The sequence below is a fragment of the Anguilla rostrata genome, chromosome 7 (genome assembly GCF_018555375.3).
Source record: "Anguilla rostrata isolate EN2019 chromosome 7, ASM1855537v3, whole genome shotgun sequence".
Lineage (NCBI taxonomy): Eukaryota > Metazoa > Chordata > Actinopteri > Anguilliformes > Anguillidae > Anguilla > Anguilla rostrata.
Genome location: NC_057939.1, coordinates 48,957,911 through 48,975,036, shown reverse-complemented (window position 1 = coordinate 48,975,036; position 17,126 = coordinate 48,957,911). Strand labels below are relative to the sequence as shown.

The 17,126-nt window shown below is 43.1% G+C and overlaps 1 protein-coding gene across 3 annotated transcripts; it reads left to right on the top strand.

Moving 5' to 3' along the window:
- The first annotated feature begins 1,675 nt into the window (after positions 1 to 1,675).
- tspan33a (tetraspanin 33a) lies at positions 1,676 to 15,781 on the top strand. 3 transcript variants are annotated; one of them, XM_064344866.1, is made up of 8 exons: positions 1,676 to 2,127; positions 7,965 to 8,022; positions 8,656 to 8,783; positions 8,956 to 9,030; positions 11,298 to 11,393; positions 11,830 to 11,958; positions 12,471 to 12,632; positions 13,067 to 15,781. In XM_064344866.1, exons 1-8 carry the CDS (start codon positions 2,032 to 2,034, stop codon positions 13,166 to 13,168), a joined length of 846 nt encoding a protein of 281 aa, XP_064200936.1. In that variant the 5' UTR covers positions 1,676 to 2,031; the 3' UTR covers positions 13,169 to 15,781. The 3 variants fall into 3 exon arrangements, with proteins under 3 accessions (XP_064200936.1, XP_064200935.1, XP_064200937.1); XM_064344865.1 differs by lacking the exon at positions 1,676 to 2,127 and adding an exon at positions 2,960 to 2,981; XM_064344867.1 differs by lacking the exon at positions 1,676 to 2,127 and adding an exon at positions 7,117 to 7,225.
- Positions 15,782 to 17,126: the final 1,345 nt, after the last annotated feature.

Below are 17,126 nucleotides of genomic sequence, written 5' to 3'. Positions count from 1 at the left end.
GTAAAGCATGTCAAATTCATTGCCCTCCTACCCTTCATTTATTTCCAATCATCTCATTTGCTGATTCATATTTTCACTCCAATTTTCTGACCTTTTGACCGATCTTTCACATCCCCATTTCTGCCCCTGTGGATGACGTTTCCTCAACTCTTTATTTTTTTACCCTTACCTGTATTTTTCATTCCCGCAGTTGCAATCCTTCTTAGTAGGAAGCGTTGCCCCATCTTTGACCTTTGCCCCCTGCACAACTCACCCCAGCAATGGCTCCTCTTCCTCCACTGGTTCCGCTGGTCCCAGCCATTTCTGCACGGGATGACTTTTCAATAGTCTTGGTTCACATTCAGGCAGGCCTCATCTTCATCACAACACATTGTGATGTGAAGGTCACCCAAGGTTGCCGGTGGTTGGGAGGAAGTTCTGCTTTTGCAAATTACTTTGTGACAAGAGAAATACGCCTCTAGATGAACTTCAGATTAACTTTACCGTATGTGACTATAGATATGTATGAACCGTGTTTTTACCAAGAAGCAAAAGTATTTGAATAATAATTTTTCAACTATTTGAAAAATGCATTTTTATGAGCACAAAGGGCCATTCTCTCACAAAGGATTAGTTGTTGATAGATACCAGTCAAGTCAAATATAGCCCCGTTTTCAGTTCCTTTTAAACGAGCAGCACCATCAAATCGAAACACCTGAGAGCTGAGAGTTTCGAAAAAGGGTTTGGAGAGTTTTAGCTTGACTTTTGGTTTTATGAATAACATGAATTTATCGCCATAATTGTGGCGTAAACGCTTTCCATCTCGGTACTGCTACGTGTGATGCCATCATTAGCAACGATTACATTGAATGTAAGATATAAGATAGTATAGACTAACCTGCGTAAAGATAAATGCTGTCTTTCTAAATTAAAATGAGTGGTGGGTTTAAATGTGCATGTGTAGAGGCGTTCACCTTAATCACGTGAAGTGGATTGCATCGTTTTTTTTTTTGCCTTGTAATGTCAATTTATGGACGTCCGTGAAACCTAAAGCCTATTTTGTGAGTTTCATTTCATATTTCTTTCAAATGAAAACGAATTGGAGTGTGCCTTTTTACTTAGGAGGTAGCTTTTAATGTGGGAAACACAGGTGTAAAAGTTCTCATCCATTCCGTATGAACTGAGGTGGTTATTTCATTTTTTTGTGGGGCTAAACACACTGTGGTCTAAATGACGTGTTACGTTCGAACCCCGCTTTATGAACCCCGCTGTTGCTAAGCAGCCGAAGTTTTATTAATAGTCCCGTTTTCAGTTCCTTTTAAACGAGCAGCACCATCAAATCGAAACACCTGAGAGCTGTGACTAATTTCGCAAAATCAAGCATACAGGTGAACATCCAGTTAAATTATATGGTTTACACAGATATTTGTAGCACTCAGGTTCGCCTTACCTTAAAATAACTTACATGTGTAAACAGCGGCTACACTCCGCAGGAAAAAATACGCCCACATGTTAACTAATAACGAGAAATTGTTACGCGTGAGTCAGTTCACTGCAAGAGCTGCGCAGATCCACCGATCAGTATAACAACTGCTTGGCCAAACAACTGACACCTATCTTAAGAATTGCGAATCCATGCACTATGCAAATTGGCGTAGCCGCGCAATGCCTCCGCTGATTTGATGTTCGTGAATAAAAAACTTTCGCTACTCTAAATCAGGGGTAACACAGAGGGCGTCTACTTTATACTGCAACTGTAGACAATTTGAGCTACATTTGAAAGAACAAGGAAGCAAGTGAAACATGTCATTACATTACTCTTTTGCACGTCCGATTATCCGATTTTCTTTTAATTTGCTTCTTTTTCCCCTCAATATAAATCATTCAACTCGGTCACCTGTATGCGGAATTGGTGCGGACGTATCCTACCGGTATTCTGAAACCCCTGGAATGTGTTGATCGCTCTACGTTGAAGACAAATACTGAAAAAGTAGCTGTAGACCGACAGGACCTACGTTCCCTTTGCTAGCCTACAGATAGAAACTGTCAAACATGGGGGAAAGAGGACGCTCGACGTCGGATGAGGAATTTAGCTTTGTCAGTCGTGTTGTAAAATACTTGCTTTTTCTTTTTAACATGATATTTTGGGTAAGTTTTATAAAGTTTTGTTGATGTTGCATGCTTAACTCAAGATATATATACTGTCGTCGAACTTAGCCTACAACTAGTATGTTCTTATGCCAAAAAGAAGGATCCTTTGCTGCGCAAGCAAATCGCTCCGTTCAATACATTTCCTTTTCATCGTAAAAACTGCCGGGAACTTATTTTAGAACCATCTCAAAAGATTGCACTGAATTGGTCAGACACGGTCTTTTTGTATGAGGCGCTGTTGAGAAGTTTCCGGACAGCTGTGACCAGCTCCAAGTTTAGCCATTCTAGGCTGCATACTTGCGGTCCTGTTAATTTACAGGAGCTTCTCGAACGTCAACACAAAGCATACAATGTATAAATATTTTACCCAGTAGAGGATGTTTCTGTGCTTCGCTCAAAAAATCTGTGATAAACATTAGTACAGTTTAGGCTGTAGTTGTGGTCAGTGTGAAAGATCTAACCTAGTTTCGTTGAATAATATTTGGTACACTGAAATGTGTTTACGCTCCGATTTCTTAAGGGTTTCGGAAAAGGGTTCATAGAGTTTTAGCTTGACTTTTGGTTTTATGAATAACATTAATTTATCGCCATAATTGTGGCGTAAACGCTTTCCATCTCGGTACTGCTACATGTGATGCCATCATTAGCAACGATTACATTGAATGTAAGATATAAGATAGTATAGACTAACCTACGTAAAGATAAATGCTGTCTTTCTAAATTAAAATGAGTGGTGGGTTTAAATGTGCATGTGTAGAGGCGTTCACCTTAATCACGTGAAGTGGATTGCATCGTTTATTTTGCCTTGTAATGTCAATTTATGGACGTCCGTGAAACCTGAAGCCTATTTTGTGAGTTTAATTTCATATTTCTTTCAAATGAAAACGAATTGGAGTGTGCCTTTTTACTTAGGAGGTAGCTTTTAATGTGGGAAACACAGGTGTAAAAGTTCATTCCGCATGAACTGAGGTGGTTATTTCATTTTTTTGTGGGGCTAAACACACTGTGGTCTAAATGACGTGTTACGTTCGAACCCCGCTTTATGAACCCCGCTGTTGCTAAGCAGCCGAAGTTTTATTAATTCATATGCTGATAGTGTAATTCTGCGCTTTGTAAGCCACTGGCTCCATCTCTTCTTGTTTCTCCCCTTTGTTTTGACCGTTTGATGTGTGCTGAGTAAATGCGTTTTTAAATATTCTGTTCATACCCCCACGACCACATTCATTGTTAGAAGTACTGCGATTTCGTCTCCACGACGCAGTTGGTTACCCCCTTTCAGAAAACTTCTGGGTTCACAAAGTTAAGTTAAACCTGAGTGAAGTGGACACAGTCCAAGGTCTTTTGTTACACATTTATTTTCGCTAACATTGAATGGTGTACGCGCTCTAGTGTGAGTGAAAGGGAAAACACGTTTGTCTCCTGACAGGCCATTTTAAATTGTGTTAGCTGTATAGGCCAATATGTCATACTTATACATTTATGAAAACATTGACTTATGTTCAGAGTTGATAAAACAAATATTTGGCATGTTTTACCGTCCAACAGTGGAAAGAAATATTTCTAAAAAGAAAAAAAGGAACAGAAAGTGCAGTTTCATAACCTTACTGCAGGACTGCCCAACCCTGCACCTGGAGATCAACCGTCCTATAGGTTTTCAAGGAGCTGATAAATAGTAGAATCAGGTGTGTGAAATCAGGGTTGAATTGAAAACCTAGAGGATGGCAGATCACCAGGAACAGGGCTGGCCAGCCCAGGCTTTCAGCTGGGAGACATGGAGGGAATTAATGCCCAACCACCACAGTCAACCTAAACATACCTCAATCTCGACAGCCCACAAGCAGCCCCCCCCCCCCCCCCATTAATGCACCACATTCTTTCAAATGTTGCCATGTCATGCATAATTATAAAATACTCCTATTTTTTTCCTAAGGCACAAACACTGAGAGAGAAAGATCCTTCTGCAAATACACCTTCTACAAGAACGCTCCTCTACACCCTTCTGCCAATCAAATGGGGTGTATGTGGTAGTCCGCTAAAGGCAAATTTCGCATGAATACCGGGTAGGGTTTATTTACACCCAGAGTTGTCGATGTGTGGAACAGCTTGTCTGGTCTCGTAGTAGAGACAGAGACTCTCAAAGTGTTAGGGTAAAGTCAGTCGTTCTGTGGTGTTGTAAAGTCAGAGAGATAGAATGGTGCCAATCCATGCAAGGCTTTATGTTAAAAGAAGTACTTAGGAGTCAGCTCTAGCTTATATTGGCAGCTAGTGGTGGGAGGACAGGAGTTATATGACATTTTCTAGTTTTTGTTAGGATTGTGGCCGCATGTTGAGTGCGTGCATAGGCTGTCTGTAAGGTTGAGGGTGTATCCTGGAAACAAGATTCGAAATAGTTTTGGGCAGGAGAGAGCATGTATGTTTTGATTCAAAGTGCCGTTGCATCCATTTTCTCATTTGCTATGATGGAATGAGGATCCATTCCTCTGGTTTTGGCGGGTTGACCATAGTCACAAGTACAGCATTAAAGAGTTTAACACTGCAGGAAGCAGAACTGGCTTTTATTTTCTTGTATGGCTGGGCCTGGCTTGTCCACCTCAATGTAGCCTATTCAAAATCCTACAACGGCAGTGGACCCCTCGGTTAAGCTACAACAAAGCAGGGATTGAAAATTATCCATCTGTACACAGTATTTACTCTTGGCATTTTTCTAGAATGTCAGGTGCCATGGGAACATGAAAACCTTTTTTTTTTTTAAAAGAGATTTCTTATTGAAATCCCCAAACAACAGTTACTGTTGCCTGTGCTCTGTAGGGCTGGAACACATTCAGTCTAAGTTCCTAAAGGGAATGTGGGGGGGTGGGGTGCACAGCGTTGTGTGTGTTTGACTGATGCTTTCTAAAAAAAACTTGCAGTACTATTTACAGGTACAATAATAAAAGTACAGTTACTTGCTTTCATATCATAAGTAAATATTTCAGTGTCCACAAATGCTCACCATAATAGTTGTACATTCCGTGGTGGATTTTACACCTTGTCAAAATTAATTGTGCAATGATCTCCTGTACAGTGGTTTGACAATCAATTCATGGCATATTTCAGCTTTTTTATTGTGAAGTTATTAGGTTCTGTGTTTAACAATGTAGGGATATATCCACTGATGTATATCCCCCACGGTGTAGGTAAATCTCAGCTCATATATAAACCCCATGATTTAGTGATATATCCACTGATATATAGCTCCCATGATTTAGTGATGTATCCACTGATAAATACCCCCCACGATTTACTGATATATCTGCAGATATATGGCCCCAGTGATGCAGTGATATATCCACTGATATGTCCCCCATGATGTGGGGATATATCCACTGATATATGGCCCCCCTGGCTGATGGGCAATGGCCATTTCATGCCAGATCGCTGCCTGCACTTCAGCTGTAGAGCAGTTATTTATTATAGCCAGCGAAACTAGGGGATGTGTGTGACTGATTGGGAACTGGGCCAGGACACCAGAGCTGAAACGCCTTTCCCTTTGTGATGTGGTCTTTAATGACTCAGATGGCCACAGCCCTTATCACTGAACTGCTGATCTAGGGTCAGTTTTGTTTTTAGTTGGTTGGATACGGACAAGGACACCCTGGCCGTAAATCTGCACTCATTGCTGATCTAGGGTCAGTTTTGCTTTTAGCTGGTTGGATACGGATAAGGACAACCTGGCTCTAAATAAGCACACTTGTTTCAAGATATGTTACAAATACAGTCGCTGACTTTTCTCATGTGGCGAAAAAAAACGAATGCCACAGTACAACGCTATTTCCTTCGGCTGTGTTTTGTTTTTCCCTCGCAAATGCAGCTGCCGAACAGTGTTACTTTTCTGTGGTGACTAAGATCTAATCTTCTAGGAGCTCGTGGCCTACTTGTATTGCATGCATGTTGAAAGCTGCAGAGAATGCAGTGATTTTAAAACTTCAAGCCTCTTCTGCAATGCGGAGAATGTGTCCTTTGACATAGTTCTGAACCAGAAGAGCTGTGTAGCATGACAGTGAAATGTAAATATCTCTCGGGAGCACTGTTCCCAGAAATGCAGGCAGGTATACTGGGAAAATGTATTTTTATGGTAAATTATTTTTTTGCATTGTTAATGTTGATAATCGCCTCAGTAATGGATGTGGGAGCTCACCTGCTGGATGTGTTGCCCAGGTGTGGCTCTCTTATGCAGGTGCTGTGCTACCCTATTCACTACGTAGCATTGTTTTACATTGTAAATCATTGAACCAAAATAATATCCCATCATGCACTTGGAGCACCACACAACAAAAAACTGTGGTTGGGCGGGAAACACAAACACACCTGGGAATTCATAAATGCCATTTTATTTGATCTTCATTCTGGTGGCCTACATACTGACATTTGAAGAGTGGGTTCTGCTATCGGAACGCAAACATGCACTCCCTTTTCCTGAAAGAGACCAGCAGCACATACAGTGCTGAGACCAGAGTGCTTTTTGAGTGTCTGCCCGGCAGGTCTCTGTGGTAAAGCCGTCTCCTGAAATGTATCTCGCCGCTTTTGTCTGGCTAAATGCGAGCCTTCATTCACGGATATCGGGTGTTGGATTTCCCTTGCGGCCCCCTGCTGTTGCTAGGCAGAAACCGAACACCTGTGTAGGGGCTGAGAGGGCCTGTGTTGTGTTTTGGAGGGGTACGGGAGTGGGCCTTGCGCGGTGGAGTCTGAGGACGGGGTGCGAGCGTGTGAAAGATGCAGTGCGGTGCACGTGACGTGCGCGAGAAAGGAAGTGTACAAGGACAGAGGGTCAAGGGTCGCCGACCCTGATTAAGGAAAGAGCAACAGGTTCTGCTAGTTTTTGTTTTCACCTTAAAATCAGCAATCCAATTTAGAAGTACTTGGTGAGGTGAGTTTATTCTATAACCTATAAGTAGTTTTTAGTTTATGGATCAATTAAGGGCATTAACCATGAATGTGCGTTAACCAGCAGACCCAGTGTCTCATCAAGGAGCAGAGTTGTGGGCCCCTGGTGTACAGCAACAACATTTCCCTGGAATTGGGAAATGAGTCAGTCCAGTAAAGTAGAATATCACAGGTATTTATCTTATCTTGTGCTCAGCTTACAGTCATTTTATTTGCACTTCATTTATACAGCTGGCTATTTTACTGAAGTTATTCAGGTTAAGTACCTTACCTTACCTTACCTTGGAAAGGTAGAACAGCTGTGCCCCTCCTGGGGGGGCCTGCTGCCTGAAACCTTGGAGTTGCAAGTCCAGTTCCCTAACCACCGTGCTACGCCGCTGCCCCCCCCCCAAGGGACCTTGATATCACGTAGCGGATAGGCGTGGGCCTGCGTGCGTACTACCTGTGTTTACACGCGTTTCCTTTCGTAGTTCTGTGATTTAAACACACCCCCCCCGGGATGGGGGCGGGGTGTGGTGGGTGGGACCGGTTCGACTGCAGCGCGTGCTGTCTTCGCACGTCCGGCTGCCGCCCTGCGCAGCCCTGCGCACGGGCAGGATTCGGCACGTTTTTTAAAAATGGACGCATTCCTCCGCTGGAGCCGATGTGGGCGTGTGCTCCAGTCCCCCCCCCACGGAGGGGGGAGTTCAGTTACACATCTGTTAGGTCAAGTCAACACATACGTTACTTTGCGAGATCGGTCAGAAAATTATCTTGCATATGAACCTGAAAACTGAGTATTTATAATAATATTTTCCCCTTCTCTCTGAAAACTCTGAGGGGGGAAAAAAAAGCATTAAATGAAAATGGAATCTTCTTATCTTTCTCAAATCTGTCTCTCATCCTCTCTCTCTCTATCTTTGTCCTTCCAGGTGATTTCATTGGTGATGGTGTCAATCGGCATTTATGCGAGGGTAATGAAGCATGCCGGTGGGTATTTAAAGCTTCCTCTTACTTGACTTGATTTGCACAGTGTTTTTTTTTTTTCTAATTTTCTTTGGGGCAAGCCAAAAACAGTTTACGTGAAGAAAGGAAATTCCTCATGAAATTCCAGAAAGATGTCTTGAACCATTATCCCGTCGCCCGAGGCTGAGTTTGAGCATTGACTGCTCGTAGGGTGTGTCTTGAAGCAACATATCTTGTGAACACATGCCTTATATACGCCTCTTTGGAGCTTCCGAATAGTCCAGAAGGGTAGTACATCCTGTAGCCTACAGAGGTAGAGCTTTATTCCACTGGGTACCTCCCCAGGTTGGGAGAGAAATATATTAAATGGGCCTAAAAAAGCTAAATAATAAATGTAAAATTAATAATTATGAGGGCTGCTGGTTGACCCCCCCCAAGTGGCTGTACACCCCCCATCCCTGTCTGTGGTGGTGGTTTTCACAGAAGCAGCCCTGTCCTTACCTGTCTGTGCTGGTTGTTTTTACAGAAGCGGCCCTGTCCTCACATGTCTGTGGCCCTGTCCTTACCTGTCTGTGGCCCTGTCCTTACCTGTCTGTGGCTCTGTCCTTACCTGTCTGTGGACCTGGCCTTACCTGTCTGTGGTATTTGTTTTTACAGAAGCAGCCCTGTCCTACCTGTCTGTGGACCCCGCCATCCTGCTGATGGTCGCGGGGGTGCTGATGTTCCTCATCACCTTCTGTGGGTGTGTCGGATCGCTGCGCGAAAACATCTGCCTTCTACAGACGGTCAGTCGGCCTCCGCCCAAAATGGTTTCAATTTTGTTTTTCTTTTATTTTTCCTGATGTATTGCCATTTTTTATCGATCGTGGAACTTGAGCGTTATTATTCTTGCATCTCGTCTTGGAGTTGGTCTTTCTCAATTCCCACTACCTGTCTCCTCCCCCCCTCTCCCCACAGTTCTGCATCTGCCTGATAATCATCTTCCTCCTGCAGCTGGCTGCAGGCATCCTCGGGTTCATCTTCTCCGACAAGGTACTGGAGTGCACTTCATCAGGACAGAGCTGCACTGCTCCCAATCACACCCCAGCTATACAGCTGTATCTCTCTCTCTCTCTCTCTCTCCCTCTCTCTGTCTCTCTCTGTCTCTTTCTCTCTCTCGGTCTTTGTCTCTCGCTCTCTCTGTGTCTGTCTCTCTTAAATTAATTTCTTTTAAAGTTAACTTAATTTCCTTTAAAAATATTAAATGAGCTATTAAATACTATAATACACTATACTATGCTATGTTATGCTATCCTACACTATACTATACTACACTATACTATGCTATATTCTCCATGTGACTCTCTCTGCTCTGGCCTTTCACCGCAGTGAAAGTGGAAGTGGTGGTGCTCAGGGTGCTGTCAGAACTCTCGCACACTCGGCTGCCAGACGTCGTTTAAATCCCTCAAACAAGAGGAGTAAATAGTCATTATAAACATAGCTGCAGCTGCGGCTTCCCTCTGCCTTCAGAAGATGAGCGGAAAGCTAGGCACCTGCACATACCCCCATTAGTGAACGTTTAATCAGGGCTAACCAGGCCGGTCTGCTCTCCACAGGCTTGGCCTGGTTAATTAATGTCCTGTGTATATCAGCTGACTCTGTTGTAAACTCTGGTTTACTTTGGCTGTGCTCACGATGGTCTCCCGGCTGAGGCAGTTTACAAACCACTTGTTCTGTCCAGCAGTATACACAAATTGTTAGCCTTTTTTTGTTAGCCTTTTTTTTTAAAGCAGTGCAGCTTGTGTCTTCAGTCTGACTTTAATTGAACTAAACTCACAGGAATCCTGTGAATTAGTTTGTTGGGCAGGAACCCACTTGTCACAGGAAACAAGGGAAGTGAAAGCATTTGGGTTTGTCTCTGACGCCCCCTGCTGCCAGTGGCATGTAGTTACACAAAGGATAACTATTCCTGGGCAAACTCCTGTTTTATTGTCATTGTAGTGCTAAGATCAATAGCAAACCAGAACATTTAAAGGTGACAGCAGGATATTTAGTCCATCCAGGTGTGTCGTATGGTCCTAAGGGCCATTGGTTCTAATGCATATCTTAGGTAGATTGATTAACTAGTAAATACCTGAATTAGCATGTACCTGCACTTCCTAGTTTCACTGTGAAATTGAACCTTAACTTTTATACACATCTGCCCTCTTGTTCTGGTGCAATAAAATAATCCTGCCTTAAACTGTTTCGCCCTTATGTTTAACTTTGATAGCAATCTACCCGTGGGCAATGATAATGGCAACTTGAAAAAGTTTAACTTAGGTTTCCAGACACCTGCCCAATCCTAGACTCTGTTTAAAACTTCCTGAATTAATTTTCTGTTTTCTTAACCTCTCAGTTTTGTGTTGGCTGCAGTTCTAACTCCTTCACTGCTGATGTCCTTATTTACCGCTTTCTCTGCCCCTGCCCTTACCACTGCTGTTTACACATACACACACACACACACACACACACACACACACAGGCTCTTCCAGCACATCGCAGTAGAAAATAATTTAATCCAGTTATCCTTGCTGGGATTTTGAGGGTCAGCTCCTGCCATTTTCTCTGCATTTAGTTTTATTTTACAGAGAGAGCCACCTCTCCTCTCCCTTCCTCCTCTCTGCCTCCCAGTCATGTTCAGTAGTTGTGTAGATACTGTAAGCAGCAGCACTGTGTTTAAACTCCCTTCTCACACTTATTTATTTTTTTCTTGCGAGAAGATGGAAAGCAGAAGTCCGTACTCAGGCAGAGAGTCTGCTGTTGCAATCCAGAGTGTTTACTCAAAGTTGTCACTAACATTTTCTGGGATTACAGAGCAGCTCAGCACTTTGGCTTTGTTTAGAATTATGCCATTGCTGCAGATTGCATGAGAATTTCCCCCCATCCATAATAAATATGGATAATATAATTACAGTGTCACTTCTATAGCTGGTCCAAAAAGCACAGCATTGTTGTTTTTGTTTTTTTTTATAGTCAGAGTTTGTTGTGATGGCAATAGCAATGTAGGTTTTGTTGTTGGACTGCTGAGGGGCATAGCTGTCCATGAGTTCACAGGATGCAGGTTCAAATCCCACCGCTGTTTTACCTTTGAGCGAAGGTGCTTAACCAAATTTGTCGTCCAGCTGCATGACTGGTTGATGTGGGGAACATACAAGTCACTGTGGATATGGGCATCTTCTCCACCAATACTTGAAAATGAAAAATGTCATGAGTATCATCAGGGGGAGAAGGAGAAAGCGGGGAGCTGTGTGCTGATTGGGTCTTTTCCCCTCTTACAGGCACGGGGTAAAGTGACCGAGATTATCAACAGTGCCATTCTTCACTACAGGAATGACCTGGACCTGCAGAACCTCATTGATTTCGGTCAAAAAGAGGTACGGGTGCTCCAGCCATGTCCTGTTCACGGCTGAAGTCCCCGTGTAAGGGTGGATTTATAACGGGGAGTCCTGCCAGGATGCCACTGTGAACTCCGTACATTTCTAAAGCCAGTGCCGCAAACAGTGGCTTTTTCGACTGCACTGTCTCAAGCAAAACAAGCCAATATTATACAATGACTGTGGCCTTATCATCAGGGAAATTGTTTATTTTATTTTGTGTTGTGCACAAGGATATTTCTACCTTCATGCATATATACCTGAATGCACTGTAACAATTATTGTTTTTGGTACCTTCTTATACTTTAGTTGTTTTAATACTTTTATGATGCATTGTTATATTGATTTCCCATAATTTGGAAAAACAAAAATGTAATGTTTGGAGATGTCCTGGATCCCCACCCCTGCAGTAACACTGGGGTGCTTGTTTCCTCAGTTCAGCTGTTGTGGGGGGGTCTCCTATACCGATTGGTCTCAGAACATGTACTTCAACTGCTCAAGCGAAAATCCCAGCAGAGAGCGCTGCTCCGTGCCATATTCCTGCTGCCTGCAGTCTAAAGACGGGGTATGGGCTGCCTCATCAGTCTCTCTGTCACTGCCTCTCCAACTGTCCTCTACACATTCCTGTACTTCTCTGGCCCTTGCTGCGATTCTTATTTTTACCAGCAGGTGGCAGTGATTTAGCGAAAGCGCTCACTGCAGACGTATGGTCCAGCCTGTCTGTTTTGGAATTTCATGTCAGCTTCTATCTATTGAATTTTTCTAGCCATATGCTTGATAAAACATTTTTGTATCAAGCACATATGTCAAACTTACTCACTTTACTCTGGTCCAAAGAGGACATAATCAGTGTTGATCTTGATTATGCTGATTAACAACTAGTCATGAAATAAAACCAGAATAATGGTTGGAACAAAATCTACACACCTTGCCTTTATAACTTGTTTATTTTTATAACTAGCTTGATCCAACATTTGAATCATTGCCGTGGCAGCTTGCCTGTATAAGTTGCGTTGTAGATTCACGTCTGGCGCAGGTGAGTAAAAAGGTGTGTGTTTTTCCCGGCGCCTCCTGCAGAAGGTCATAAACACCATGTGCGGTCAGGGCATGCAGGAGCTGGACTACGTGCACGCGGGGGTTTTCATCCACACCAGCGGCTGCATCGACACGCTGGTCAACTGGATCCACAGTAACCTCTTCCTCCTGGGCGGCGTCGCCCTGGGCCTCGCCATCCCGCAGGTGGGTCTCCCCCCGGCCGTGTCCCAAATAGGGTTGCGCTGCACCCTAAACTCTGTCCCATTACAGCGGGGTTACAAGGGGGTCCCTGTTGGAATGTGGGCTAGGGGGGGACTTCTCTTCCCCTTTTAAGAATGCTCTATTTACACAGTATTTTCAGATTTCATAAATTTCTATATTTTAGGCTTTACAATTAAATGAACCTTGTCCTTTGTAACCTGTCATCATTGTAGTTTTTTTAAATACCAGACTGTGGGGCCCATCCATGCAGTGTAAGAGTGCCTTAACAGGACAAGCCACCCAGCAGCCCATCAGCACGCTTTCCATTAAAATGTCATGACTACTCCCCCCCAAGAAAAAAAATTTAATCTAATGAATCTTCGTTATCTTCAGAATGTGACGTGTTCTTTTCTGCTTTGTGCTCCCTCTGGTGGCAGCTTGTAGGAATGCTTCTGTCTCAAATACTGATCAACCAGATCAAGGACCAGATCGAGCTGCAGGAATACAACCTCCGGCATCGTTCGGACCCCTGGCGCTGACCCCCGCCCCAGACCGGGCTTTGGGGTGAGGGTCGCGAACAGCAGTGACCACGACGACCCAAGTTGCCCGCGGCACCACTGTCCAGCTCACGTCACGTTGGACTGAGCGCAGGTCGTGGAGTCTGACGCTTAACGTTAAGATTAACTATTAAGACTTTTGAGGAGTCAGAATGAATTTTGACCACTGAACTCCTGCTGGATCAAGTCAGCACCTGCGTTCCAGTATTTTTCAGTTTTTTTATTTTGCATTCTATCCCCCCCTTCCCCCTCCCCCACCCACCAAACAGCTGAATGCCAGGGATTCCTAAACGCGAACGGTTAAGTCTCTGGGAATCTTTAGAACACCTTAAGAACCCTTTATCACAAGAGGAAAATGCCCCTCTTCAGTGCACATCAGCATAATGCATTGCAATGAAGGAAGGGCGAATGTTTGCTCATCGAAGCAGACATTGGGAAATGACTCCGAAAAGGCACCAGATTACTGAGCAAAAGCTGAGTGTTTGGAACCGATTGTCCTCTCCTACCCCAGAGTTACGCCATCAGTTCTGTGATCACGTGACAGGAAAACAACTATGCTTATCGTTCTCACACTGTAAACTTCCAGATACTAGACTTCCAGCAAGGCTTAGAGAATGAACTCTTAATTTGTGTTTGTACTGACGAACTGGGAATGGATGAGATCCATTATAATCCTGTGCGGGATACTAGTTGTGTGACTGGGTTTGCGTCATTTCAAGATAGCATGCGTCATGACCATCACTGAGTTCCTCCCTTCCATTTCAAGACCACACTTGCCCAGTCAATATAATGCTGTTCACTTCATCATTTCTTTCACTTACTGCCATGATATTATGTCTCGTGCAAGTCCTACAGTAGTAGTAATAATTTCTGTTTTTTTTTAAATCATGTTACCATTTCTTCTGATATCTAGAAGATGATTTCAGTAAGTTCAGTACTGCCATTTGTGTTTAGGAACTGTTGTTCTCTAGAAGTTAAATTGGGCAAAAGAAATTCCATAATTACCATGTCAGATTTTATTTGCTGGACAATGGGTTGATTAAATGAATATTTCCAATAGCAGCAATGCCATTTACTGCAGTGTGCACTTAGTGTTGATTGGGAATCGTTACAAAATGTGCACGTGCGCAAGTAGCAGGATTTTTCAACGCAACAACAGCCCACCTGTCACACGTGCTGCTGCTGCTGCTGCTGCTGATTTTCCCTTCGCTGTGACGCGTTTGGCACCGAGTCCTCGCCGAGGAGTTTCCCTTGAAACAACATAAACAAGCGAGGCCTGACTTATAATAAACACGTCTTTATTTTACGTAGCGGGATGGCGTAAATAGAACGTGTTTGGGTTGGCGAGCTTTCCCCCCTCTTGTGTTTACACGCACTGTCACACTCCGCCTGACGCGACCGTGTGTTTCGAGCTCAGTTTTGCTTTCGCAGACGGCCATTTCCGCGACCGTTCGTTCGTCGTAATCGCCGGTCGGTCATCTCTCCCGTGTTTGTTTGAGTAGCGGGAGGGAGGGTGAGCAGGGTTGCCCGTGGTCTATAAACTGTGATTCCAAAACTGTGGGACAGGGACAGGGTTCAGAGATCAGCGTGCGTCACCGAATGCAGGCTAGAAAAAGGACATGGCGTAATGCGTGTACTGTATACCTGCTGTAAATAGACACAAATGCATTTGTAATGCCAATCTAATGGATTGATTGTTTGCGTGTATACACATGCACTTACAACCAGGTGTCCATTGCAGTTTGCTTGTTTTTTTTTTTGTTTATTGCCATGTGCTGAAAGTGGGCATGTGTCATTGAGCTGAGCATAGGCGCTTAATTTAATCTAAACTTTAGCATGAATGTTGATGCAAGCGTGGGGCACTTTGCTATATTTCTGCACGTCCAAACTCTAGATGCCCAAAGCCCTGGAAAAAATTAAAATGAAAAAATCGCACACCATGACTGGCAGAAAGTGCCCATAGAGATGGTATGGCAGAACTGTCAATGTACAGTGTTCATTTTCTACTTTTAAAAGCATTATTATAGTCCATGATTATATGGTTTATTTATAATATATTTTATATGCATGTATTTTTAATGTTTAAGTCATGTAAAGAATGTGTATGGAAATGTACTGTACGGATGGTCTGAAAGTAACCTGGAGCCACTGCTATGCAGAGAAGAAGATCTGAGGCCATGGCGGCATCCAGATTTGCAGGTACCAGGTAATTGTGCTAAGAGAGACAAGTAAGGCTTTTTGATCATGCAGTAGAGTTGGGGTATCCAGTTCAGCAGTGTGCACTGGAGATCCAGGACATTAGAAACTCCTGTGCCAAGCATCCCAGGTCACATGACCCTTTCACCAGGTGCCAATGCTGCCATTACATTATATTTTGTAAGCCAATTCACTGTCTATTGGTATTCATGGTCTGAGGTACAGAAAATATATCAAAATATGAAAAAAATGATGTCACATGATCTATATATTGCAACCTTAAATATATGCATGCCACGTCAGTTTTCATTTTTTCATGTTTGAACAATAAGTGGTTTGAAAATTATGACTATTATTTGATTATCATTAAAGATGAAACTTCCAATTTCTTCAGGAAAATAGAGGCCAAAACCTTTCATTTCAAAATTAAAGTCTAGAGTACGTGTGTGTGTGTGTGTGTTTTACAAAAGTGCATCTCTTCTATGTAGTCTCAGCACTGTTATTTTAAAATGTCATCTGTTAACCACTTATACGGAAGCATGTCTCAACATTGCAACAAAAAAAAACACAAGTTTGTACAACTGTTGTGAAGTGGTGAAGTACCACATCGTACTCTATAATTTTCATTTCTGGGGACTGAGCCACCCATTGGTTCAGCTCTGCTGGGTTTAACAAACTATTGTATGTCTTGGTTTTTTTTAATGCAGATGGAGACACCCAAACCACATCATTTGCATTGTCTCGACTGACTTTTTAAACATTTCTTCCCTGCAATGCTTTACAAATGCATCTTTGACATATTGATTATGAAAGGCTTAGAAACTCAAAACTTCTCTCTGCGTGCGTGCGTGCATGCACCTGTGTGTGTGTGTGTGTGTGTATGTATGTGTGTGTGTATATGTATGTATGTATGTATGTGTGTATATATATGTAATATGTGTTGGTATACAGGTATGTATGTATATGTGTGTGCATACACACACTTTTTTTTTTTGTTGCATTTTTGTGTTTACTCTCAAAACTGACTGAACAAAATGGCTGCACAAGTGCACCCCAACCTGACACAGACCCGAAGCCCAAGTACAGCAGACTGTTAAAATCAGGAATAAAAAAAGAGCAAAAATATAGATCTCCACCCCGGTCGTCTCACTGACAAATGAAATCCCCGGCCAAGGCACATTCCAGGCCTGAAATCTGATGCGTGTGGGCTATGGGTCAGAAACAGCCTTGTGCCTGGATGTTTAAGGTTTGCTTTTAATGCTGCAACCTCTCTGGCTTTGAATGCTACCCCTGTGCATTTTCTGAACCGTTTCTTAGATTTAAACTAAACAAAATGCACATCTGCGGTGGATTTTATCTCTGGCATAGTCGCAGTTATGAGAAACAAATCTAGTTAAAATACATTTTTAAAGAATAAAAAGTAATGCTATGGCAGAAATATATATGAACTTGGAAAGGAGAAAAAAATCTGACAAATGTTTTGTTGTACAGGCTCACTGTAAACTTTGCTTATTTATTAATTTAGCCAGTCCCTTAAAAGTATTTCTGCTGTGTTGAACGCTGACAGACTTTAGCTTTCCTCTTCATTGGAACATGGTAACTGTTTATCCGGTAATGATGGATAGAGAGAGACGGACAGGAAGATGGAGGTAAACTGAGAAATGGGGAGAGAGACGGAAAGATACAAAGAGCGGCAAGAGAGGGAAAGATGTAGAGAGAGGGAGAGGGAGAGGGAGAGGGAGAG

Coding starts and splice junctions, on each gene's coding strand:
- tspan33a (XM_064344866.1), top strand. CDS start 2,032: ATGGGGGAAAGAGGACGCTCGACGTCGGATGAGGAATTTAGCTTTGTC. Junction 2,128..7,964: donor TTTTTAACATGATATTTTGG/GTAAGTTTTATA, acceptor TTGTCCTTCCAG/GTGATTTCATTGGTGATGGT. Junction 12,633..13,066: donor TGGGCCTCGCCATCCCGCAG/GTGGGTCTCCCC, acceptor CTCTGGTGGCAG/CTTGTAGGAATGCTTCTGTC.